At 55.9% G+C, this 26517-nt stretch overlaps 1 protein-coding gene across 2 annotated transcripts; it reads right to left on the reverse strand.

Annotated features, from left to right (window-relative positions):
* Window positions 1-426: 426 nt before the first annotated feature.
* CSNK1G2 (casein kinase 1 gamma 2) lies at window positions 427-24574 on the reverse strand. 2 transcript variants are annotated; one of them, XM_045831139.1, is made up of 12 exons: window positions 24302-24574; window positions 10056-10293; window positions 3481-3521; window positions 3279-3348; window positions 3029-3177; window positions 2672-2906; window positions 2521-2606; window positions 2361-2445; window positions 2094-2242; window positions 1612-1695; window positions 1419-1525; window positions 427-1305 (listed from the first exon to the last, which is right to left on the reverse strand). In XM_045831139.1, exons 5-12 carry the CDS (start codon window positions 3125-3127, stop codon window positions 1251-1253), a joined length of 900 nt encoding a protein of 299 aa, XP_045687095.1. In that variant the 5' UTR covers window positions 3128-3177; window positions 3279-3348; window positions 3481-3521; window positions 10056-10293; window positions 24302-24574; the 3' UTR covers window positions 427-1250. The 2 variants fall into 2 exon arrangements, with proteins under 2 accessions (XP_045687095.1, XP_045687093.1); XM_045831137.1 differs by having other exon boundaries at window positions 9859-10293; window positions 24302-24573.
* Between the last annotated feature and the right edge of the window lie 1943 nt (window positions 24575-26517).

A 26517-nucleotide genomic window follows, 5' to 3' on the forward strand; every position in this document is an offset into this window, starting at 1 on the left:
GGGGAAGGTGGGTGTCAACTTAGGAATGTGGGGAGACACAGCAGGCCCACAGCCGCCGAGGAGACCAGCGGTCCCGTATGCACTCACAGCCCACCGTCCCGAAGCAACGGCAGCTGCCCTGTCTCTCCCAGGAAGCAGGCCGTTTCAGTGCTGCGCTCCACGTGTGTGGAGCCAGTGTAGTCACCCACCATCCTGTGGTTCGAGTACCTGTGACCTCCCCCATTCTCATCACTCAGTTGACAGTGGTGTTTTGGCCTACACCCCAAGAACACAACCAAAGCCAGCTCTTACTTTACTTGTTAGTTTCTGACCATCCCTCCCTCCTGCCAACACCTCCCAGCCGGTCCCTTCCGAGAGGCGTGGGTAAAATCTGAGCCGCTGCCAGTCTCACCCTAGCTTCTCATAAAGACTGATCATACTCAGAACTGGTTTCATTTTCTTTTATTTTTTTAAAAAAGCCCCTAAGTTCTATGGCTTCCAGGAAGCATCAGAGAAACGAAGTGCCATTTCTGTACACTTTGTAAAGCAACACCTAGATGCACACGCCGCTGCCAATGCCCCAGAGGCTCTGGCTGCCCGCACACGGCTGCCTGGCCTCTGCCGCACCTGTGGGCTGAGACGGGGCTTTAAGGCGCTTGTCTCCTGTGGCTCAGCGGCACTGAGTGTGGACACAAGAAGCCCCAACACCAGGCAGAGCCCTGGCCCACGCAGCCACATGAATGGCTGCCCCAGGCGCCAGGAGCAGGCGCAGCAAGAACACCTGTGGGCCGTGCCGTCCGAGCTTTGGTGCAGCGTTTTGGTTGGGGTGCCTCCCCACCCCGTCTTCCCGTCTGATCTGGGGAGGCCCAGGGCAGGCTCACCCCTGGCAGCCATGCCCCACAGCTCCCCCTCGAGAAAATGGCCTTTGGATAGAGGGAGACAAGCTGGACTTTATGACACTAACAGGGCTGGTGGGCTGACGGCACGGGTCGCCGGCGCCTCCAGGTCACACTATTCACTTTAGCAGACATGGCAGGAGGGGCGCGGGGAGGGCGGCCGCTGTGTTTTCTTTTCCTTGTTTTAAATAGTTAATGCTCTTGGAAGGGAGGACTAGACACAGGTGTAGAAATTTCGGCCAAAGTCTTATGTGAAGGAAGTAACCCACGTGGGGGTGGGCAGCTCGGGGCCACAGTCTATGTCCTGGCTGTGGGTCACCCGGACAAGCTCCCCCAGGAGCTGCAGCAGAAGGGTATGGGGCGCCACCGCCAGGGTCACTTGTGTCTCTGCAGCGATTTCCTCTTTCTCCTCTTGAAGAAACAGCAGCACCTGGAGCAGGGAAGGGGGACACAAAAAGTGGGCATGGGTGTGACGGGCAAGCTGGGCATGGGGTACCAGCGAGGCCTAAGCCATCTCCACCCCGACGCTGCCCTGGGTCTTACTTGGTGTCATCCGCCACCTCTACCTCTGCGGGCGCTGTGATGGGGGCATTGGAGTGACCGGCGGTGGGGTCGTCCGCATTCAGCTCCCCGTTGGTAGAGTTCAGCGCCTAGACGGGTGGGTAGCAGGAAAGTCACGTGGGCTGCAATCCCCACGCCCCCCAGGGTTGCTGGCGTCCTTGGCCTGGCACCTCACCTGGTTTTTGCTGTACAGCTGGGCTTTGTCCCTTGGCTGAGTTTGCGCAGGCAGGTCAGTGTGGACTGTGCCGATGGGCGTCGGCTGCAGGATGGGCAGGACAGGGTGATGAAGTCCAGCATCGCTCTCCCCACGAACCAGGGTTCACCCGGATCTGCACCAAGGCTCTGGGTGCCTGGGGCCTCCTCCACGTCCAGGCACAACCACCAGGTCTGGAGTCCTGCCTCCCATACCCAGGGGCCCCTACCATATGCAGGGCAAAGCCCCCCACATCCAGGGTCCTGCCCCGCCTCCCCCCATGTCCAGGCCCTACCCCCTGACATAAAGGGTAAAGGCCACACAACCAGGGTCCCACCTCCCCTATGCCCAGGGACTGCCCACATCCAAGGGAAAGCCCTCCACCTCCAGAGTTCCCCACTATACCCAGGGTGAAGCCCCCATGTCCAGGACCCACCCCACACCCAGGCCCTGTCCCCACATACCAGGGGCTTCCCCGCCCAGTCGTATTCATAGTCAAACACGAAGCCGCTGCGGTCAAAGAGGTCGGTGAAGAGCTTACGCAGGTAGTCGTAGTCGGGCTTCTCAAAAAAGTCCAGGCGCCGCACGTAGCGCAGGTATGTGGCCATCTCCTCTGAGAAGAGCCGGCAGGGCTGGGGGTGGATGTGGGAGGGGGGCATGCAGGGGAGGGGGCTGGGGGCCAGGGAGAGAGGCGGTGAAGAGAGGGAGCATTGGCTGAGGGCCGCCCTTACCTGGGAAGCTCTCGCAGAGCACCTCGATGGGTGTGGCCCGCTTGGTGTCCCCGATCTTCTGGTAGCGCTCCTTGAGTGTGTCCGCCTGTGGGGAGAGTGGTCAGTGCCATCGCTGGGAGCCGTGACGCTCCCACATCCCCACTCCCGTGGCCTGACCCACCTTGAGCCCCTGCCAGGGCAGGCTGCCACGCAGGAAGTACATGAACATGTGGCCCAGCGCCTCCAGATCGTCACGGCGGCTCTGCTCTGCAGGGGAGAGCAGGTCAGCACGCTCCTCCCACCCCTCCAGCTCCCGCCTGTGTGCCACTTACCCTTGCCTAGGTGTGTGTTGATGCTCATGTAGCGCGCGGTGCCTGTCAGGCTTTTGTGCTCGCGGTACGGGATGTGCTTCTTGGTCTCGGGGTCGATGTACTCCTTGGCCAGGCCAAAATCGATGATGTGGATGGCATGCTGCCGCTTGCTGCCCGGCCGCCCCACCAGGAAGTTCTCCGGCTTCACGTCGCGGTAGATGAGGCTCTTGGTGTGCACATACTCCATGCGGGTGATCTGGGGGTGGGTGGGCCAGTGTCCCCATCTGCCCAGGCCCTGCAAGGCCCCACTCCCACCCCTCTCCCAGCCACAGTCCCGTCCTGCCTCGCAGCCAGGGGTGCCATAGCCCAGCCCCGCACCAGCTGGATGGCGATCATGAGCACGGTCTTGAGTGTGAACGTGCGGTCACACAGGTCGAACAGGTCCTCCAGGCTGGGCCCGAGCAGCTCCAGCACCATGGCGTTGTACTTCCCACACGGGCCGAAGTAGTAGACCTGAGGGACACCCTCTGCGGACAGAGCATGCACAGATGCCTACAGGGGCCTGCAGCAGGCACCCACTGCCACCCCACACCGGACCCACGCTGCCCCACTGTCCCCATCCGGGTACCTGCGGTGCTGAGCTGCTTGTAGAAGCGGTACTCTAGGTGCAGCTGCGGTGCCCGGGACTTGATGGGCTCCTGGAGCGACAAGGAGGATGAGGTGAAGGGTAACCTAGAGCGTAGCATGCCCCCTCCTCCTGCCCCAGACCCCACTTAGATGGGTTTCATGTGGGGGGAGTCTCTGCTGTTGGGGGAAGAACCTGGACTCACCAATTTGATAGCTACATATTCATTTGTATAGAGATTCTTTCCTGTGAAGGAGAGAGGAATCAGCACAGCAGGGCCACCTGGCCCCCAATTCCCACCCCCAGCAGGCAAGGGACCCTACATGACCTACCCGCCTCCAAGGGGCACCTCTTGTTCCCAGTAGCCCCCTTGAACTTGGCCCTGTCCTCCCGGGTCCTGGGAGTGAAAAGGACACCCACAAGATACCCGCACCCCTTTAGGTCCCCACTGCTCCGCATGCTCACATCCCAGGGCCCCACCCTTACTGCTGCCCTCCCCTCCACAGCCTCTGCTGCCACCCTCTCTGTACTCCCGACTCCAGCCCCCATCTCACCCAGGCACTCCTCCTAACCCCGCCTCCTCCCCTTCAAGCAGCTATCTCCAACTCGTGAGCAGGAACCTCCCCAACAAGCATACCAATGTGCTCCAATTCTCCCATCAAAATGGAGCAAAGACCCCAACTTGACCCATGGCCCTTCTCAGCACCCACTGAAGCAAAGGGAACCGAAGACACCCACATCCCCTAAGTATCTTCCCCTTCCCTCATCGCTCTACCCGTGGGGCCCCCATGGGTACAGTCCACTCAATGCCTCCACGTGGGGCCTGCAGACAGGTGGCAAATAGCCCAGATCAGCCCATATCCCTGCCTCCGGTTCCCACCTAGTGGGTCCCTCCCACCAGCGGACCTCGTCCTTGCCTCCCTTCCCTGCCCCCCTCCTATGGTTCATCCCAGCACCTTACTCCCCCATCCTCCCCGTGACTGTGGAGTAAAGATCCCTGGCTAAAACCCTACATCCACCCTGTAAGGTTGGTCATGACCTGGAGAGGACTCACCCCAGGTGCCTCGTGCCCTCCTTCTGCATCCCCACCCTGGGACTGAGATCCCCACCCCCGTGTCAACTGTGTCAGGTGGTAAAACCCTGCCCACAGTGCTGGCAGGCAGGAGAGCCCAGGCTGGCTTCCCCAGGCAACAGAACCCAGCAGACCAGGGTAGGGGACCAGTCCCCCTCAGGTTACACTAAGACCACCTAGAGCAGGCCTTGCAAAGCCACCCACCAGGATCTCCAGGTGACCACCAAGAAAGAGCTCATGTGCCCAACCTCACAGAACTGCACAAACGTGAGTTCCAGAACCTGACGAAATCCAGCTTTCCACCTGTTAACGTTCTCTAATGCTAACAGAGCTCCAGCTGGTCCAGCCACCAGCCCCTCGTGTGCCTTAGCGAGTTAGTGTGCAGTGCTGTGTGTACCTGCACTGCCATCTCTGGTCTAGCGGACCCTCCCCATGTCATCCTGTCCTGACTCTGTCCTGGGACCACAGTACTCTGAGAGCACAGCCCCACAACATGTGTCTGCACCACTGGGCCTCACCTTGCTCTCTGCCTGCTGCAGCAGGACAGCCTGGCTGACACCTGCACTCTAGCTATTTCCGCCCCACCCACACGGCAGCAGACACCGCAGTGTTCAACCTCAGAGGCTGAGGCCAGGGTTCCCCAGCACATAAATCTGCTCCACTGGTCGTGGTCACTGCCCCATCCTGGCATGCGCCGAGGTGTCCACATCACTGGGACACCCGGCAGTGGGTATGTCTTCCGCTCCGCCGTGGCTATTCTAGGGCCTTGGTTTCCATGGTGGTTCAGAGTCAGCTTACTGACTTTCTCAGAGCTCTGCAGTGTCCTGGAGTCTGCAGAACTGGAGACGGCAACATCTCATACTAAACCGTCCCGTACACCCTGGAACGGACTTCTCCCAGAGATGCTTTGTAGTTCTCAGAGAGCTCACCCAGCCTCTGTCAGATTTATTCCAGAAACGCCTGATGAATTCTGGCACTCTTACAATTAGTAATGTTGCCGTTCCAGTGGCACGCAATCGGTTAGCGCGTGGTACTTATACAGTTAGCATTTTAAACAAATCAGTACAGAAGTCTTTTATTTTTTTTTTCACCCTCATCATGCCATGAACCCACAGGGAACGAGTCCCGGCAGCTCAGGCTCCTTCCTGCGGTGCGATTCTCTGGGCGGAGCAGGCTGGCGCTTCAGTTGAAGGAACCCTGGTACCTTTCTCTTGGCTTCCTCCTTTTCCTGATTGTTTTCCTTCACACATCTGAGGAACTGTCTCAACTCTGAGAGTGATTAATATGCTCAATACGTACATTAATTCTCTTGGCAAGACCCTTGCGCTTGTTTGTGTATGACGCCCACCGCATGCTGGGTGACACCGTAGACTCCCCCAGTTTTGCCATGGGAACGTTCGTGGGGCGTTCCTTTTCGAATAGTGCCCATTCCCTCGATGTCTGCAGTGTCGCCTTTCTTGCAGATTCGCAGGCATGTAGCCAAAGGAACTCCACATTTTCTAAAAGGCCTAGAGAAAGTACAGGGGGTACCTCCCCTCTTTCCCTTTGTGTTAGTCATTCTGGCGGATTACGATGGCAGTTCCAGCCAAGAAGAGAGCTCTTATGATTAGCATTGTTTTTAACCCTTCATTGTCTGTCATTGCTTGAGCGGAGAACTACAGCTGGACTCTGTGCGGGTTCGACCAGCAGCCTTGCTACGCTCACCGCGCCCCCAACCTGCTTGCTGAGATTCCTCTCGCTGACACAGGTGTGACTGGGGACTGTCAGCTGTAATTCTTCTTTCCCAATCTTTTTACCCTTTATTTCTTCCCCTCGCCACTGTCCGCTAAGGGTGAGGGGAGGTGCCCAGTGGTTATAATACACAACTTTTCACAACACCAACAACCAAGGCAAGCAAACCTCCTCCTCGTCCTGGCTCCTGGGTTTTGATAAAAATAGGTGTGCCTGTTGTGTTCCCTGCACACCCCCCGCCCCCCATTTTATTATGCAAGTTTCAAACACAGAAATACTGAAGGAACTGTGCGGTGAACAGCCAGCCACACCCTCACCGCCTAGATAACGCAACGAACAATCCACTGTTGGTTCTGTCGCGCGTCTGTCGGTCATGAATCTCTGATTTACAGATACATTTTTCAGCCATCAGTAGCGGCCCCTAAGTGCTCCAGCCTACAGGTTAAGTTCAGTGTGTACTTAGAGGTGTTGTCTCTCCCATTGGACATGACAGTTACCTATGAAATGAACACATCTGAAGTTTGCCAACTGATGAGCTTTGGCCAACGCATGGCCCTGTGCACCCTGTACCCTTATCAAGACACAGAGTGTCCCCACGGCCCCCACCTGCACCGAGGTGGGGTCATCGGCATGCTCTCTCCTCCTTGGCTCCTTGCACATGGCGTGATGGGCTCAAGACTCCTATGTCGTGTGTCCACAGTTCCTGTTGGCAGCTGAGTGGGGACCTGCCCACCAAGGCACATACCCAGTCAGCACAGGGACACCTGGGTTGTTTCCCGTTTTCCGTTACAGCAGAGCTGCAGTGAACGTGGCCTACGGGCCTTTCTGTGGGCAGGCCGGTCACTTCTCCAAGCGTTGATGGCTCACGCCGCACACGTGGAGCACAGCGCAGGCTGGTGCCTTCCGTGCTCCTCGGGCATTCGTCATGTGCCTGCGGAAAGTGTCTGTTCAACTCTCTTGCTCATTTTTAATTAGAGTGTCTGTCCTTTTATTATCAAGTTGTCATCCTTTCACGTATCCTGGACACCAGCGCTTGTCAAATGGTGCTCTGAAAATATTTCTTCCCAGTCTGTGTCTTACCTAGTCCAGCTCTTAACATTTTGCGATAAACATTTTAAACATTCATGAAGTCTAACTGATGCTTTATAGTAAACGGGCATTTTATTGTGTCTCGGTGAAGAAATCTCATGTTTTGACTGTGCATGAGTTCTAAGGAGAGCCCAAGTCCTTGGAGTCCAGCCTGAGGTCAAAGTGTGCATGTGTGTGTGCGCGCGCATGTGTAAAGTGCTCGCGCGCGCACACACACAAACGCACCTGAAGTCCGTGGATTTAGATTTCTGAAGTAGTTCAGGTGCTCTGGGCTCTGAGAGGCTCACCAGTGCTCACATTACCAGTTTTAGCTGTGCACGCAGAAGGTGCAAGGCTCTGCAAGGCCTGGCAGAGAACAGCTCCCAAGGGGCTGTGAGCAGAAGGAAGATTCTGGAGGCCATGCAAGACGGGAAGACACTAGAGATGCAGTCATCCAGAGCAGGGAGGCCTCTGTGAACTCCCTTAACCTTAGAAAGTGTCATTTAAAAAAACTTTAAATTTATTTTTAGAGGGGGGCGAGGGAGGGAAAAAGAAAGGGAGAAAAACGTCAATGTGTGAGGGAAATATCCCTTGGTTGCAGCTCACACACCCCCAACCAGGGGACCTGGCCTGCAATCCAGGTATGTGCTTTGACCAGGAATTGAACTGGTGACCTTTCACAGTTTGTGGGACAGACCTCAATCCACTGAGCCACAATAGCCAGGGCATGAACTTTCCTAACCTTAGGCTAAAAATCCAGAAGGTACACACGAGGCAACTCCAGCCCACGAGTAACATCTGCTCACAACCTGCCCTAAGAAAGCCAAACTCAGTTCCCAATGGAGTCAAGATAAATCCTCAGCACAAAGTCCTCAGGCTTAAAAGTCTGTGACATGTGGCACCACTCACAATGTCCAATATACAATAAAACATCACTAGACACATAACAATGAGGAAATGAGAGCTGTAACAAGAAAAAAGTCAAAGGCACCACATATGTGGGCATTCTTTTTGAAGATTTTATTTATTTATTTTTTAGAGAGAGGAAGGGAGGGAGAAAGAAAGGGAGAGAAACATCAATGTGTGGTTGCTTCTTGCATGCTTCCTAATGGGGACTTGGCCCACAACCCAGGCATGTGCCCTGCCTGGGAATCGAACTGGCGACCCTTTGGTTCGCAGTCCGGCACTCAACCACTGAGCCACACCAGCTAGGACGTGGGCATTTTGAACAGGTACAAGCATGCTCAAGGATTTGGAGAAAAAGATGGGTAAAATGAACAAGCAGATGGAAAATCTCAAGGGAAAAATATAGGAGTCAAATGGAAGTGAAAAATACTGTGTATGAAATAAAAAATTCACTGGATAGCTCCAACAATAAACTGGACACTAGAATGCAGGGAAGAAAAACTGTCTAGACTGAAGCAAAGAGAAAAAGGCCAGAAGACCATGGAAAAGAGCTTGAGGAACTGGGGGACAGTATATCCACCCCTAACGTATGTATAATTGGAACCTGAGAGTGAGAAGACAGTGAAATGAGGCAGAAAAAAATGAAGAAATAACGGCCAAAGTTTTTTCCAATTCAATGAGAAAGTGTCACTATATAGATCCGAGAAGTCCAGTGAATCCCAAGCAGGATAAACCCAAAGAAAACCACACCTAAATAGTGCAGAACCAAAACCTGAAACCAAAGAAAAGCTTCGAAACAAAGGAAAAAGGACACATCAGATACAGGGGTATAATGTTCAACATTAGTCACCGAGGAAATGCAAATGAAATCCACAGACAGCACTTCATACCTACTACAAGAAAAAGCCTGACAACCCCAAAACATTGGTAAGGATGCAGGGTACCCAGAACTCCCATGCGCTGCCTGCAGATGGAAGTGCACAACCACCCTGAAAACGGAGCCAGCATACCTCCCTGGCAACCCAGTTCCTTAGCAAACACTCACACACAAGGGCTGGAGAAAGACGCTCAGGGCAGCTTTATCCACAACAGCCCAAATCTGGGCCCAGCCCAGCATCCCTGAGCAGAACCGATGAACAAAATGGGGTGCAGTCGCATAAATGGACAGAGTAACAAAGGGCCACTAGCTACTGACACATGTAAAACACAGACACTCTCAAAAACATGTGTGCGCATATGCATACCCTAATGGGGAAGCAGGGTAGCTCCATCCAGGGGAAGCTGAAGAGGTAGCCACCGTGCTGCTTGGGCCCCTCCGTGCAGGCCAGGCTAGGGGCATGGGCCACGTTCTGGGGAGGTGCCTGGCTCTCCCTCTCCCACTGGTCTCAGTTACTGATGCGATGGCCAAGTGCCCACTCTGCATGCCCCTCCCACCAGCAGAGAGTTGTGCCCAGCCTGATAGTATGTAGGCTCAGAAACTCCAAACCCAGGGCCACTCACAGCTCTACAGGCAAGTGCCGAGCAGGAGCTGAGCTTGTAAATTGCTCCAGTTTAGACACTGGCAGCACCCATGTCAGCCCTCCTGTGTGTGGCTCAGTCCCCCAACAGAGCTGGCCATCAGACACACAGGGGCAAGGCCAGGAATCTACCCCCCTTACCCAACCCCCTCCTTGGGGAACAGAAACTCACACGCACTTACCTGTGTCCTGGTTGCAATAATGAGGGAGGCCACCGGTGAGTGGCTGTGACCCCACTGGGTAGCATTCCCCCCACCCCATCCCTTGAATGCAAACGAGCGGGGCTCACCTAGCCGGAGCTCCCCGAAGTTGCCACAGCCTATCTTCTTCCCGACCCGGAAGTTGGGGCCCACCATCAGGACCCCAGAACTGGTCCCCGTGCTCCGGACGCTGTGGCTGGTCCGGCCGCCAGCCTTGGACATTCTCCGGCCCTCCTCCGACTCCCCTTTCCCTCCTTTCTTGTCAAAATCCATAAGTTTGTGGTACCCTGGCCTCTCCACGGTGACTCTGCTGCTGTACAAATCCCGGGTCTGTGGAGACCTGAGGTCGCAGGCGGCTCTTCGGGGCTAGAACACCATGGCGCCTGGCAGACTCCTGGCTAGTGAGACGTGGGTGCTCGCAAGGACCAGGCCGCAGCACTCCTCTCGGTGGCCTCAGGGTCGCATGCAGGGAGAGGACACATTCTGTTGATAGGTCCTGCTGCCTCAAATCTCGTGGCTCCCAGCTGGGGAGAAAACAGAAACATGGGTCAGAAGACTGAGACCCACCCACCTGCCCACAATTCAGCCCAGGGTCCAAGGTCCAGAGCACAGTCTGAGGAGGCTGGCACAGTGGGATGGCATTCTGGGCAGCTATATGAAGGCACAAGTGTGGCTTGTGACTTTGGGGGTGTGGGGGCAGAGGCCACCGTGAATGCCACATGTCAAGGTGGTGTAAGATGCGAGTTGCTGCGTGCTGGCCCGCAACACAGCTCGAGGACAACTGCACTATGAAGAGTGACAGCCAATCAAGTGACAGAAGCCCCAGAACCAGGAGGAGAACCTAACCTGGATGCAGAAAGGGGCAGGAGCCACCCAGCACAAAGCCCCTTCCCCCAAGGCAAGGGGTCGTTCCTCTGAGGATGGAAGACAACAGACTACAGAGCACCGCCTATTAATTGAGCGCCTGGCCAGCTACAGACACAGTAGCAACTTGGACATGGTGACACCATGAGGCCTTGGAGGCAAGGACCCCAAGGGTATCTCACATGATATGGGGCTCCCTCACCCTGAGGCAGGAACAAAGCCCTGGGAATGATGGAAGTGGACAGAAGTGGGGGCCCTCTGAGAACCAGGCCAAGGACAGAGCCTGCCCTTGGTCTTTCACTCTGGCTCCAGGAATGGCTAGCCCCACGCCTCAGAGACAGAAGGAGCAGGAACTCCACGGAGGGGAACCTCAACCATGTGCTCATGGAGAGGAGGGACCACAAGACAGCAAGGGCCCGGAGGTGTAGCACACATATTCACCTTGCTGTGCTCTCACACATGTGCATACCCCCTCCTGTGCTTACATACCCACATACACACACACCCTTTTTCCATGTTCATACACATGCACCCCACACATATGTCCACACCCTCCCACACTTGGCAGTTCTCTCCAGAGGGGCTGCATGCATAACCGGGCACAAGAAGGTGCCTGACCTGCACGTGACCCTTGGGCCTGAGCATAGCCAACACGGAGAAAGGATATGCCCTGAAAAAAATGGAGGTTCTACATACATGTCGGTCCTGGCACCGCACAGGCTGTGGGGAGACAGCGGCCAGCCAGGAATGAAGATTCTGGCGTACTTGCTGCCCCACCTGGGCCTGCAACATGACCCCCAATGACCCCTACTACAGGGTGCCTGGGCTCCAGGTAGCCCCTTACACAGGCCAGGTGTGCAGTTACTGGAAGGGAGGTGAAGGGCCTGACTCCTCCCCAAGGACACCAGCCCCTGCCCTACTCACCCCACAAACAGGAGCTGCCACCCCAAACCCAGTGGGCAGCAGAGACTCGCAGGGGCTGTGAGAGGTGCTGCTCACTCCCAGCCACATGGGGGCAGCCTGGGTCCTCTCCCAGCTGCTCTGAGCCAGATGGGACCTGCAGCGGGTAGCAAGAGTGAGCCATGCACTGGACAGTGGGGGAATGCATGGAAGAAAGTCCAAGGTGGGGGTAGGGCCAGAGCTGAATGCCCAGCCTAGCACACCTGGGTGGAAGCAAGTGACGTAAAGCCTAAGGGGAAGGAAGTATATGACCTCAGTCCCGGTGCAGAAGCTAAAAGTAATTATCCTGGAGGAGAGGACCTCCCATTCCTCATTAGGCCTCAACTGCACCAGCATGGCCCCCATTTCCACATCCCCAGAGGGAGGAAGGCCCTCCAGGGGAATGGGCTCCACGTGGACCGTCACAGCCAAATTCAGTTTTGTGCTGAAATGATCCCCAGAAGGCCCCTGGAAGCTGCTGCCCCACCCATGTCCACACTGAGGTCTCACAGAGAACGCTCCACTTCAGGGCCATCCGTACTCCTCCGTCAATGCGCACCTCAGGGGAGTTACCTGCCCTGTTCTTTTTGGGGTCCTCCATCTTGTCAGGGCCAGGGGCTGGCTCCCCTGCGGGGGGCCCCGGAAACCCTCTTCTCTGACCATCTCCAGTCAGTGATGTCACAGTCCCTGGCTGACATCACCAGCACAGCCCCTGGGCAAGTCTGAGGGAGCTGTGGGCAGCCTCCCTCCCCAGGGAATGGCCTCACAGGCCACACAGTGGACCCCACTGTGAGTACAGCCTGGAATGCACCCAGACTCAGGTGATCCTGGCTACAGCCCATTCTAGGCAACTCTGGACACATGCGTGTGTGTCCCCCACAGTAGGAGCCCACCTCTGCCTGGGGACTTAGTGATAGAGGCAGGACCTCCTCCCCAGGATTCATCCAGGTCCAGCAACATGGCACCCCAGGAGCCACGATGAGCTCCCAGTGTGCCACATCCTGGTGTCTGCACACTGCCCCCATACCCCCACAAGAGGGACAAGGACAGAGGAGACATACCCACCCTGGGGCCATGCAACATCACGTCATGGCAAAGAGGAAGGAAGTGCCCCATGATGACTGCATAGGAACCAGCTGCCCAGCCTCTAGGGACAAGGTCAGTGTCAAAAAGGATTAAGCAGAAACTGGTCTTAGTGCACCAAATTATAGACCAAGGGCAGCGAGGAAACGTCCAGACCTAGGTTGGGGATGGGGGGGTGGGAAGTGCCACCAGCAGGCAGCATGGACATGGCACTGAGCGTGGCATGCAGGTGGCCTGAGATCTTGCATCAGTGATCCAGGGCGTGGGCGCCAGTCAGTGCTGCCCCAGAGGGCATGCACAGTGCCCGATCTGAAGTCCTGACTAGACTGGATGGAGGAAAAGAAGCAGGCCTCTGAGAAGGGACAGTTGTCACTGCACCCATCACGGAAAGGTGGACTAGATGCGTCAACGTTCTTGGGAGAGGGCCAGAGATTCACAGGCGATGGTCACGAGGTGGCATGATGCTCCCACACAGTTCTGGAAAAGCAAACACGGCCACAGGTGGCAGTGAGCCCATGAGGAGCAGAGGAGATTAGGTACTTCCCTTGCATGCTTTCAACAGACTTGAAATGTTTCCAAAATTAAGATTACAAAAAGACAAGGCTGCTACTACAAACTGTGCCACCTCAGACCATGGCAACCAAAAACCAAGCACAACAGTCTGGGTTGTAAAAGTGCATCTCCCGGACAGGTGCAGACATGGGAGCACATGTGGCAGCTCTGGCGGTAGCTGGCACTTGAACTTCTGGCCTCAAAGGACTTCTCAGTGGAAATTCCTGACCAGCACCCCAGCAGGAACATAAGAGTCAGTCAGTGTCAGCAGTGAGATGCTGTGTGGACAGCAGGGGCCCCAAGGACTACAGGCACCGGCTGTGATTCATGACGGGCTCCACCAGAACCTGCTGCGATGCCGCAGAGAACACGGGGGGACCGAGTTCACTGGGCAAATGCAGGTAACTTGGGCCGGACCATGGGCCCACGGGCGGGAGGTGCCCACATTTGGGCACATCTGAAAACGTCCTACTAAAGAGCTGAGAGGAGGAATACGAGGGGGGCTGGGAGACAGCCAACAGGGAAAGCATGCTCTTGCCTGGGGATATGCTGCTTGATGACAGACGCCTGTTACCACCTGGGGCTTGTGCACACCGTCCTGGACAGTGGCATGTCTGGCACGTGCCATGATCTCAGCGTGTGTTCCTGACAGCTGCTCTCTCCCCACAGGCCCGACAGACACCTGGTCAAGCCCTCATCGCACCTTACACTGAGGGATGTCCCGGCCCACATGACGGTCTCTGGCAAGGCCAGACCCATCCTGGGCATTTCTGCTACGTGGTGTAACTACAGTTCAGCACTATATCAGTCCTTGGTGTAGGCTGAGATGTGTCCCCTACAAGACAGTTCCTAACGCCTGATGTCTGGGCACGTGACCTTATTCACAAATTAGGGTGGGTCCTAATCTGTAACTGGTATCCTTATCAGAAGAGACAGAGACACACAGGAAAGGAAGGCCACGTGACAATGGAGGGAGAGACTAGAGAGATGGGGCCACAAGCCAAGGAACTCTGGCACCCACTAGAAGCTGGAAGAGGCAGAAAGACACCACCCGCCTCCCAATCCTCCTGGAGAGAATGTGGCCCTGTGACAGCTTGATCTTGAACTTCTGGCCTCAAAGGACTTCTCAGTGGAAATTCCTGACCAGCACCCCAGCAGGAACATAAGAGTCAGTCAGTGTCAGCAGTGAGATGCTGTGTGGACAGCAGGGGCCCCAAGGTGACAGATGAGCAAGGCATGCATGTCCTTCAGTGTGACGAATACCAGAAAACCTAAACTGGGGACGTCACGCAGGACATGACAGTCCCCAGCACCCACACAGGGAAGAGGGAAACCATCTGAGCCAGAGGGATCTAAGAACGGCGATGACGGAGTCATGTGTGATCCTGATGGGGGCCTGGGGCAGAGACGCGCCGTCAGGGGAAACTGAGGAGAAACCCAAGTAAATATGGACTTTACTTATTAATGACGCTTCAGTCCTGGCTCATCGGCTGTGATGAGGGCACCACGCTGACAGAGGGCACGGATGGGGCGTGGGGACACCGTAGTGTGCACCTGTTTCACAGTAATTCTGTGATCTAAAACCGCCCTAAAATAAAGTTTATTTTTTTTACATTCTTTTTTTATTTTAATCATTGTTCAAGTACAGTTTTCTCCCTTTTACTCCCAATCCAGTCCACCCAACCCAACCCTCCCCACTTCCCTCCCATTACCACCCTTCCCCAAATAATGTTTATTTTTAAAAACCCAAACCTACAATCTCCTCTGGTGGCCTCCTTCTTGCCCTTCCCTCAAGCACAGGTGCACGGCGCCCACTCACGGTCCCTACTCGAATGTCACCTGTGAGGCCACCCCCATAGCCCACCGAGACCCCACCCCTGAACCCTTCAGCCATGGAGCAGCACATATGCGGTCACTGTATGCCTGCCCCTTGACAACGAGCTCCTCAAGGACACGAGGCCTTTTGTGTGGCACCACGCAGGGACTCAGAGACCAGCAAACAAGTGACGTGAAACAGACCAACAGATCCAAGAAAAAGTGGGCAAAGCCACAGAAGAGGCACAAGACAGCCTCACAGACACACGGCACTCTGCCTGCCCAGTGCACAGGCAGAAGAGAGTAATAGAGATGCTCTCACTTCTCAGCCCGTTGGGCTTAGAAAAGAAGTAACATTCAGTAGCAGTGAGTGTGGAGAATGGGGACTTTGATTTTTAAACAGGAACAATGGCATTTAGGTAAATGAGGCTCTCTATCTAGGCCACACAACCGAAAGGAACGACCGAAGCAGCACCAGTGACAGCCATGCAGGTGCAGCCCTGTCCCCACCCTCCACAGGGTCAGGAAACAGCCCATGCACAGAAAGGAAGCGGCAGATGGTGCAGCCCCACAAAGCTGTTCCTGCAGGTGGGCGAAAGCCCAGGAAGTGGTCCCCAGGGCTGGGCTCCACGGCAGTACCCATCTCTCTACCCTTCCCAGGCCTGAATCCACTTTCCTTCCTCCCTGTGAGCACGGCGAAAACAATACTTTTGCATTTCCTAAACTCAGCCACGGTGGGGAAAGGAGGGTGGGGAGGGTGCTCTCAGCCTCCCGCCTCCCTTCTCAGAGCTGTCAGGGTGGGGTGGTGTGAGCAGATGCAAAGCTTGGGAACACACAGGGTTGGAGACTTCACGGCTGAAAACTCTGGTGCGATCTACGCTGAAGTAAATGAAAGGGCCCCCAAGACACCTGCACACTGGCCAGAGTGCATGGAAAGTGATACTGCCTAGCCCCCAATTTTACTGGGGTGGGCCCAGCATCATCTACAGGGGCCAGCCCTCCTCAAGAGACCTGATCACTTCCAGGATGGGGAGAGGGTCTGCCAGCTCCCTTGGGGTAAGAAGATACCCTTTATATCAGACACATCTCCCAGAACTGGACACGTCACTGGACTGAGGGCCAGGCCAGGAGGATGGCCTGAGCCAACACCGGAGATGCTAGGCAGCTGTCCTCCCAGAAGGGCAGCCCAACCCGGGCCCAGCACACCCGCCTGGGACCTCATACCAGCAGCCCCCTACGGACCTCCCTCCCAGACTCCATCACAGAACCTTCACCCCGGGCTCTCGGACCTCCCTCCCAGACTCCATCATAGAACCCTCACCCCGGGCTCTCGGAAGCACCACTTCAGGACCAGACTGCAACCTGGCTGGAAGCTGATAGGCAGGAGTGGGCACAGCCTGGGACGGAGGGAGCCCATGGCCACTTCCCAGGGGATGTAGGTCTATTGTGCCAGGTCCCCTTTATAAAGTCATGTTTTCAGGTGTCTAGAGGGACCTCAAGAGTGAATGGCACCCACCTCTTGGGTGCTGAGTGGTTGTTCAAAAGCAGTCTTTATGCTTTGCTGTGAGGTTCGCTGTCTTCAACGTGCACACCTTGTTTTTGCTACTTAAAAATACCGAGAACAGGATGTTGGTTTGTGGTCTCACTTGCCGGGACACCAGGTCCTGGTTTCTTCAGTCACTTGAAGACTCAGACACACCTCCCTGGGAGAGCATTGAAGGGAGGGTGGCCATGAAACCCGCCATGGCCAAAGGCCACAGGCTGTCTGTCCGTCTGTGAAAGTCTCAAAGTGCAGGACCCTGCCTAGTGCGGCCGCAGTGACTGGGACACAGGACTGGCTCAGAACTTCTGACTTTCTGGAAAGCGCAGAGCAGCGGACAGGTGGGATTCTGAGCACTGCTCAGGGTTCCCAGACTCTGAGAAGGAAGAGCTGCCTGGATAACAGGTCAGAGCCCAGGACAGGACAGAACCGGACTAAAGAGAAGCCAGGGCACAAACACTGAAACATGAATTGGGAGGGTGGGGGTGGAGGGATGTGGAGAAGTGAACCTTCATCCGTGACAGGCAGGATATAAAATGGTGCAGCCACTGTGGGAAACAGGCAGCAATTTCTAAAAAAAGTTCAACAGAGATACCAATAACCCAGCAACCCAGCTACTCGGTGGGTGCCCAAGAGAACCGAAGACACACACCTACACAAACCTACACATAATGCTTACACAGTACGATTTACAAAGGCCAAAAGGTGGACACAGCCCAAATGTACATCACCTGATGAACAGATAAACTGCTCCATCTGCACACTGGAATGTCATTCAACCATTAAAAAGAGCGAAGCTCTAATACTTGCTACAACATGGGTGAACCTTGAACACATCATGCTCAGTGAGAGACGCCAACACAAAAGGCCGCACACTGTGTGATTCCATTTATGTGACACGTCCAGAACAGGGAAACCCACAGAGACAGGAAGTGGATTCCTGGTTGCAGGGGCTGGGGAATAACTGCTAAGGGTTCAGAGTTTCTTTTGGGGTGATGGAACATTCTGGAACTAGACAGAGGTACTGGCTGCACAACACTGAAAACACTAAAAGTCACTGAGGTGTCTACAGTGAATTTTATGGTCGATGAATTACATCTCAAACAGAAATGGGGAGTATATAGTATCTCAATAAAGCTGTTTAAAAGTCACAGTGAGCCCTGGCTAGGTAGCTCAGCTGGTTAGAGCATTGTTCCAATACGCCAAGGTTGTAGGTTCAATCCCTGGTCAGGGTACATACAGGAATCAACCAATGAATACATAAGTAAGTGGAACAACAAATTAATGTTTTTTTCTCTCTCTCCTAAATCAATGAAAAAAATTAAAAATTACAAAAAGTCACAGTGAGTGTGGCTCCAGCTGGCAGCCTGGAGAGCAGGGTTGGTCCCTGTACAGGTCAAAGTTCAGCCGGCATGCAGGGTGACTGGCAGAGCCACACCAGGTGCCCTTGGGCCCCTGTGGAACAGGCTTCTGTCACAAAGGAATCAGAGGTGTGTACCCACACAGAGAAAGAGGCACAGAAACTGGCCGGACAGTAGGGAGAGGAGGGGCTGCCTCCTGGAGGCATGAGAGCTTGACACCAACACGCCAGCCTCAGCCCTTCCCAGCAGCCTTGAGTGAGGCCCGAGGGTGCGCAGAGGGCCCCCAAACCAACCAGGACAGGTCTGGTCCCCGGGTCGAGGAGCTCACACAGCACACCCAGCATTTCAAACCTGGTCAGGATGACTGCACAGCTCCCCCTCCCCGGCACGCACATGGGGCTCACACACATCTGTAAACACACAGGGCTCAAACCTCAGGGGGCTCAGAGAGTCAGCCTCCCTGGGCACATTCCGGGGCACACCATCCTCACACAGGTGGTCCACATAGCACTGGTGACCAGTTAAAGACCTGGAGACCCCAGAGCTGCCCAGTCCTATCTCTGGCCACAGATGCGGCAATACCGCTGTCTCATACTGATGAAGACGCAGCACCCCAAATTTGGTTTCCCGGGTCAGCCCTGGGGCAGAATAGGCCCTAAAGCCTAGAAGGTTGGATCACAGTCACCTGAGGCGCAGCTAAAACCACAGATTTCCAGCCTACCCCCAACATGCCGGTGCAGGTGGCCAGGTGGGGCCTGAGGACCTACGCCAAACAACTGGGGTAGGAGTCACCACTCAGCTGTGAGGTTCCACCTCCCACCTGGTCACCCAGCCGCCCACCTCGAACCTAAACCCAAGCCCAGCACACCCACCCAGGCATAAATGTGCAGGCACCCCATCACCACTAAAGCTTAATAAACAACGAACAACTTCTAGTGTAAGTGTATCCCAAGCAGTATTTGGGACACGCTCATACCAAGCAATTTTGGGTTGTTTGTCTGAAACTCAATTTGGCCGAACACCTACCCTGTTGTATCTGGCCACACCTCTAGGAAGCTGCTCTCGAAGCTGTTCTGCCCCTGGCACCTGGCACCCTCAGGCTAAGGCCTATTTGAGGGGCGCACAGCCCACAGCAGGGCTGACAGAGCAGCCAGCAGGACCTGCTGGTCCCAAGGATACCATTTTCTATTCAAATCTGTGTATTTCTTAAAACCAAGCATTTCCGATGAAAATTTAATGTCCAAATACTGATGAACTCTCAGCGTAAAATATACTCAAGAAAGAATAAGCTCTCTTAACCATTACATGTTTAAACATATCGGGTTAAATAAAATGTATTAAGATAACTTTCACCGGTTGCTTTTGGCTCCTCAATGAGGCTACTGGCATACTGGGAAGTACCCACAGACTCACATCTGGGCTACCATTCTCACCGGGGATCTTGAATACCTGTCCCTCCCAAGCAATTGTCACTGCCCATGAGCCAGGTACCATTGTGACCCCACCAGACAGGGAAGCTCAAGCCTGGGACTGAGAAGCACCTGGTGTTCCCATTGCAGTCCACCAGGTGAGGGTACAAGCCACAAAGTGCACTGGGGCCAGCGGAGCTGGACCTCCTGCTTTAGAGGGAGGACAGCAAAGCAGCTGTCCACTGTGCTATGTGCTCTCCTAAAACAGGGAGTGTGGTCTCCTAATCAGCTACCTAGCTGTCTCCTGTCCAGCAGGTGTCCGGAAAAATGGCGTGCCCCATCTGTACAGGAAGCCAGAGAAAGCAGGGCCACAGGTGTAATCCACCCCTGACAGCCTGGAGGTGGGAACAGGGCCAGGAGGACGCAGAGGAGCCCAGGGGCCTCATTCCCAAGGGCAGAGCGGCGAGGCTGGGGGCACCAGCCCCCCTCACTGGCCTCCCCACCTTCTTCCTTAGCCTTCCAGTTCCTGGAGGCGAGAGCAGGATGTCCTTTCTGGGCCTGACAACCCCTGTGGTTGTCACGACTAGAGCTGCTGCGAGGAAAACCCCATCCCTGGGAGGTCCTTGAGACCCAAGGCGGCCTCACGCACCACATGAGAAAGGCTCTGTAAAAACCAGACCAGGAACCTTTCTAGAAGCAGTGAGCCCCGGGGTCTGTGCCAGTCTCTCCATGAGCCCCCAACCCATAATGTTCTGTGTAGGATTCCTCCTCTCCCAGGCACCCGGTGAACTTGGGAAAATGTGAGAGGCACTGGAGCTGCTCGGCTCTCTCCCTGCTGGGCAGTCAAGGCTGCTCCCTGGGGTGCCCACTGTCCATCACATGCCCACCAGCCTGGTCCTGCCAGGACCACAGCAAGCAGAGGCCCCCATGACAGACAAGTCACACTTGCCGACTCAGGGTTACCTCCAAGACAAGGTTCCCATGGAGGCTGAGGGCCCTACAGTGACACTGCCCCGAAACTCCACATCCTCAGAGAGAGATTTCTGGGTAAATGAGAGTTGGTTATCTTTAAGCACAATTTTTTTAAAGACTCTAAGATGAATCGTGGACCAACATAAAGTCATGGCACATAACGACATGTTATACACATCTCCACCTTCTAAGCAGCAACCACCTGCTCCGGGGCCACCTCGGACCCCACCATGGCCCAGGACAACTCAGAGTGACCTAGGACTATCTTGGGCACCCAGCCTGCGCCTGGGGCCCCGGGCCTGCTGCTGGTGGGAGAGGCTCTGAGGACGACAGGCCCAAGGACCACGGGCGCTCTTCCAGTCTTCCGAGAACATCCTGCCAGACCACGGGTGGCAAACACACGGCCCTTGGGCCAAATCTGGCCCTCCACCTTGTTTTATCCGGTCGGGCACCTTTTTTCTACCCAGTGGCAGCACCAAGCTCCTTGCCCCTAGTTAATGAGTAGTTACATTTATACAGTCCTAAAATTACATTCAGCCTTTTAAAGGCAACCGCAAGGCTGATGTGGCCCCCAGTGAAAATGAGCTCGACAGCCCCCTGTGCCAGACTCTTGCTTCTGGAGGTGAACCTGCTACAAGGACAGAAGTCCTGCCCTGCACAGCCAGTGTGCCCTGCATTCTCTGGCCTTCATCTACAGGGGTGGCTACACCCCAAGTAAGCAGTGCTTGCCCTGCCCTCAATGGGAACCTTCTCACACCTGCATGAGCGCGGCCATGCATGTCCTCCCTCCTCATCAACATGCTTCTGCGGAGGTCGCAGTTATAACCTAGGAGCAGACTGCATCCCACACCTAGTGCACTACTTCAGTTGACTCTGAACGCAGGCCGACAAGACCTTACAGCAAGGAGGCTGCTTTTTACCATTACTCAGCCTCCAAATGCGCATGCCGCTGGACTCCTAGACAAGAAAGGACCTGTGCTGAGGGGGCTGGCTTGAAAGGGGGAAGGCTCTGAGGAGGGGCCCTCACATTGCCCTAAGGAATTCTAGGGCAGGGGACCCCAAACAGGATCTGGAGAGGGTCTTAGGCGACAGCAGAGCCAGGTGGGGGCACAGTAATTTGGGCTGGGCCCCAGGCCTGTTTACCAAAAGGCCTTGCCTTGCCCATCCATGCACTGAGGACTCAGGAGGATACCCAGCAGGGCTCTACAAAGCTCCCAAATGAGAGGGGACAGACGTAGAGCTGCCTGAGGCAGGGGCCTCCCAGACCAACTAGGCCTTAGCTCAGGAACCACAGCAATGCCAGTATAGACGCACACCGCCTATAGGGACAGTCCCTACCAGGCAGCCAGGACTCAGGACAGCAAGGCCTCCACCGCGCCTAACAGCGGCCACTGACAGAAGATGAAACCCCTTTTACTGCTCCACTACCAGAACCAGATCCCAACCACGTGCCGGGCTCCTTCACAAGGACCTGACTTCTCCTTCGGGTTTAAAACGAAGGTAGCCAACCCACCCAAACCACCAAGGCCAGAAGTCTGGTAGCCCCTGGCCACACTGTAACGTGTGCCCTGCTCCAAAGGTGCCCTGCCTCTCCGGCCCATTCACCCCTGGGTTTTCAGAGCCCAGAAAGAATATGCCAAGACAGGGACCCAACCTCACCACAACTACACTGATGAAGAACCCTGCTGCTCCTGAGGTAGCCTGGGGCAGCTCCTGGGGACCCAGAAGGGGAAGCAAAATTAACCATGGGACAAGCAGTATCCCAGGGCCGATGTCACCGTCCCTAAGTTCAGCCTTGCAGGGACCTTGCTCAGACCTACCAGTAAATCCCCAAGGTCACAAGTGGCTCCACAGCTGTCCAGGATGCCTCTCGGCTAGTCTGCTTCCCAAATTACTGGCTGGCGTGCTCGCTCCCCCAAAGCTAGGGTGAGCACATAGGAGGGTTTTCAGTTTTAAAAACCTCACCTGCTTCCTCTTGTTACCCAGAGAAAATTACTACATAATCAGGACAAGAGTCAGATACAGCCAAAACCAGCCATTAAAAAAGTCAGTCTGCACAGGGTGGCTGTCACAGCACAGGAACGCCCAGAGTCAGGTAATGAGATGCCCGTCATCATCTGCTTCAGAGAAATCAGAGGGACTGGAACCAGACAAGAAGCCACTTTACAAGAAAAGGGCTGACTGCCAGTGGTGCACAGACAAACCAGACCTGTGATGTCCCTGCTGCTGGGGTGGAGAGTCCAGCCAGCTCCTTGTAGAGAGCCTCCCCACACGTGACGTGGTCACACCTCCACCTGCAGCAGACACAACTGGCCCCCTAACCTGGGACTGGGCCCACTCCCAGTTCCCCAAGCAGCCCTACTGTTCCATTCCTGAGAGGCATGGCCAGAGAACCTAAAGGAGCCGGGGCGCGGAGGAATTTACAAACACTTGAGCCCTGGAGATGAGCATCTGCAGATGCTGCACCAAGCCCCTGCCCATCAGCCTGCAGAGCCCAGAGTGGTTCCCTTCTCAGAGCACAATTTGGTGGAAACACAGCGAAAAACAGAAACTGACTACTGGCAACCACAGCAAACTTCCCCCTTTCAAACCTGTGGGCCTGGCTCACAATCTCTTCTTCACAGGGGTGACTCTATCCCTTGTGGTGGCACCCCTTCTCTGATCAGAGCAGCTCCTGGTAGGTGGTTTTCCCTTCGATCAGAGCCTTTGTGCTCCCCCACTCATCTCATTCCCACGAGCCTGGGCTGGCAAATGCCAAGGGAGCCTGTGTGTGCCCCCTACTCCAGCTGGGTCAGAGGACCCAGGGAGCCAGAGCCACACCAGATGGAGCACCACCGGATGGACATGTAGCCACTCCTGGAGTCCCAGACACTGGCTAGGCCTGGGTGCCCTTGTGGAAGCAACTGGGAGAAAATGCCAGACTCCACCTACACGCAGGAAACCCTCCAGGGCCATTTTCTTCTGACAATGCTGGGAATAATTCCGCTGTCCAGGACCTCCCAGGATGACAACCTCAACATCACTGTAAGGCTTTCTTTTAGTTTTAGGCCCCCAGCCACTAACCCCCGGAAGAAAGTTGGGGTAGAGGAAGCAGGGGAAACACTGTCCCAACAAGGCAGGAATCAGTAGTGGGATCAGTGTGGCCAGGAGAGGAGGTGGACAGACCTCCCACACCCCTCTGGGATCTGAAGCCTTTCTAGACAACAAAGCTAGTGGTGAGGGTGGAAGGCAGAGGGCGAAGTCAGGCTGAAAGCTGGGAGTTCCTGAGCAGCACCCTGCAACAGGTCACCCCAGCTAAGGCCTCTCCTTACTGCACACCCCTTGCCCACCCAAAACCTTTCCTCTGGGCTCTCCTGGAAAGACCTTCAACACTACAAAGGAGAGAGGAAATGTGTGACACTGTGGGTAGGGATGTAGGGACCAGGTGGGCAAGGGTCCAGGGAAGAGCACTGGAGGAAGGTGGGGTGGGGCTAAGTGGACAGTGGGAACAGCAGGGTCTGGAGTGAGGAATCAGAGGACACAGCTCGGTCTGAAGCTGAGGGGACAGTGAAGGCATCTGAGTCTGGAGGAAGGGGTCAGTGTGAGCAACTGGGCCTGGAATGTGAGATATGGCAAGGCCTAAGTTTGGGGGTCACTGGGGGGACAACATCGAGAGAGCGGAGAGAAAGGAGTGAGAAACAGGAGTCTAGAGTATAGGGGTCAGTGCGCTGTAGGTTCAGTGGAGTGGAGTCCGAGTGTGGTGTGAGGGTCAAGGAAGTGTTGGGGCAAACTGTTCCGGATTGTGGGATCAGTGGGAGTTGGGGTTAGCAGGACTCGGAGTGCGGGGGTCCGCGAGTGGTACGGACCCAGAAATCTGAAGTGCGGGGGTCCAGAGCGTGGGTTGTAGGAGTAGCGGGGTCCGCTGGGTGTAGGGGCGGCGGGTCCAGGGTCCGCGGGGGTGGGGCCGCAGGACCGGGCGCGTGGCCGCGGCAGCCGGCGAGGGCGCGCGCGTCGTTACCTCTCCTCCTCCGCCGTGGCCCCGCGACCAGCCGGCCGAGCTGGGTGGCCCAGACTCCCTCAGCAGCGCGGCGCGGGCCGCCGCTCCGGGTCCTGCTCTCGCTCCGGCTCCGGCGCCCGCTCGAGCCCCCGCTCCCGCACCACCGGCCTCCGCATGTTGGGCGCGGGCCGTCCCCGCCGCGCGGGCGCCCGGCTCGCCCGTCTCGCAGCGTCGCCGCGGCCCGCGCTTACGCCACCAGCGTCGCGGGGAGGGCGCGGCGCCCACTGCGCAGCCGCCGCCGCCGCTGGGCACGCGTTAACGTCACAGCGCGGGGTGGGAACCAGCGGCGCATCCGCCGCTTTGCGGCAGCGGGTAACGCCGAACGACGGTTGCCGCGCTTTGCGGCTGCTCGAGGGTGGTCAGGCCGCTGCCCGTGGGGCCACGAAAATGTTACAGCTGCGAGGGAGCTTGAGGGTCGAGAGGGGGCCTGGCCGCGCCCACCCTTTGAGGGGCGGTTCTGTCGCTGTCCACCGAGCTCATCCAGCCGTTGCCATAGCAAGGCGTGGCCGGCCGGCCGCCTGCCGCGCTTCTGTGACGTCACGGTCTCGCCACTTGATGTCACCGCCGGGCGGTGCCGGGGGCGTGGTCAGCGCCGGTACCGGCTAACTTCCGGGGCAGGAGGCCGGAGACGAGCTAGGTGGGGCCGGGAAGAGTAAAGGATTCTAGGGCGTTAGGTAAGCGGTGTGGCCGAGTTTCGCTAAGTCCTAATAAGTGGTAACGTCAGCGAGTAGTAAAGGAGCGCTCAGCATGGGCCGCGTCCCCCGTGGGTCGCCCAATGCACGGGATGCTACTGTGCTGCCCTGCGGAACACAGGCCCTGCACGCAGGTGGCACTCAATGCCCACCACTCACCGCCCAGGCGAGAGGAGGCCGGGGGAGGGGGTGACTGGCCATCTATACACTGTGAGGCCCTCTTCCACCCAGGACAGGATCTGGGTAAACTGCTGTCCGCCCGCATGCCCCGCGTACCTCCTGGGAGCATTTTAACGTTGGGAGGAGACCCTTCCATTCAAGTGTTTATTAAGTGCTTGCAATAGAATGGTGAGCTGGACTCTGCCGTCGCTTGCTAGGGAGTTCTCAGTCCTGGGGAGAAGTGGGTACAGGACGTTAAATAAATAGACACGTTGGTTTCAGAGGGTGTTTCAAGGTGTCGTGGGGCAGAGTGACTGGGCCGCACCATAATGGCTAAAGCTACATGTCATCAGATGGGAGGAAGATCCCTTGGTCTTGACTATTGTCCCACTGACTAGAAGCCAGATGAGGTGCAAAGAAAAAGTAGGGGTAGGATCCCTGACCAGTAAGCTCAGTTGCCCAGGTGTGTGGCTCAGTTACTTGGGTGTCATTCCCTAAAGCACCAAAGGTCGCCAGTTCAATTCCCAGTCAGGCCACATGCCCGGATTGTGAGCTCAGTTTCTGGTTGGGCTGCTTACATGAAAGGCAACTGAGCAATGTTTCTTTCCCTCTCTTCCTTACCCTCTCTGTAAAAAAAAAAATAATAAATAAAAGCTTTAAAAAAGAAAAAGTGGGTAGGATAATTCAACTGGAATGGGACAGTGGAATGGCAGTGGTTTGGCGCCAAGCCAGGCCCTTTCGGAGGCAACCTTTCAGGTTTGTTCTGCCCCAGTCCTGCAGTCCCGCTTTCCATGGCAGGGCAGTGGCTCTAGGGGGCCCAACCCACGGCTCCCACCCCTTTGTCCTCTCTCACTGCATCCTGACTCTCCAACCTGAACCATACCAGAAAGGAGTGTGCTTAAAATCAACTTCCTTCTCCAGCCATGCCAGGGCAGACTGACTCTCGCTCACTGCTGTGCCTGCACGTAACACTAGGCACTCAGTCTGTGTATGGTGGATGAAGGAAAGAAGGAATGAATGAACTCCAAGGTCCTCCCAAATTCTGGCCTTCCTCAGACTTCCCTGTTCCATCTTTTCTCCTCCACTCTGGCATTCAGGCATTCAGGAAAGCCTGCTTTCAGGCCCTCAACTCCCAGGGAAGCCAGTGGCATTGTTGCCTCAGCTCCAGAGGTATTTTGGCCTTAAACCTGAGCTCCAGCCTTGCCCTGTAATAGGCTGGGTGGTTTTTGCAGCAGGCAGAATGCAGAAAGTGAGGCCAAGTTAGGGATCGTGCCCGCCAGAGGCTGTGTAACTATGGGTGGGTCACTGACCTCTGGTCCTCCGCAT

Source organism: Phyllostomus hastatus, unplaced genomic scaffold, assembly GCF_019186645.2.
Source record: "Phyllostomus hastatus isolate PE091 unplaced genomic scaffold, TTU_PhHast_1.1 phas_contig_159, whole genome shotgun sequence".
In the NCBI taxonomy this organism is placed as follows: domain Eukaryota; kingdom Metazoa; phylum Chordata; class Mammalia; order Chiroptera; family Phyllostomidae; genus Phyllostomus; species Phyllostomus hastatus.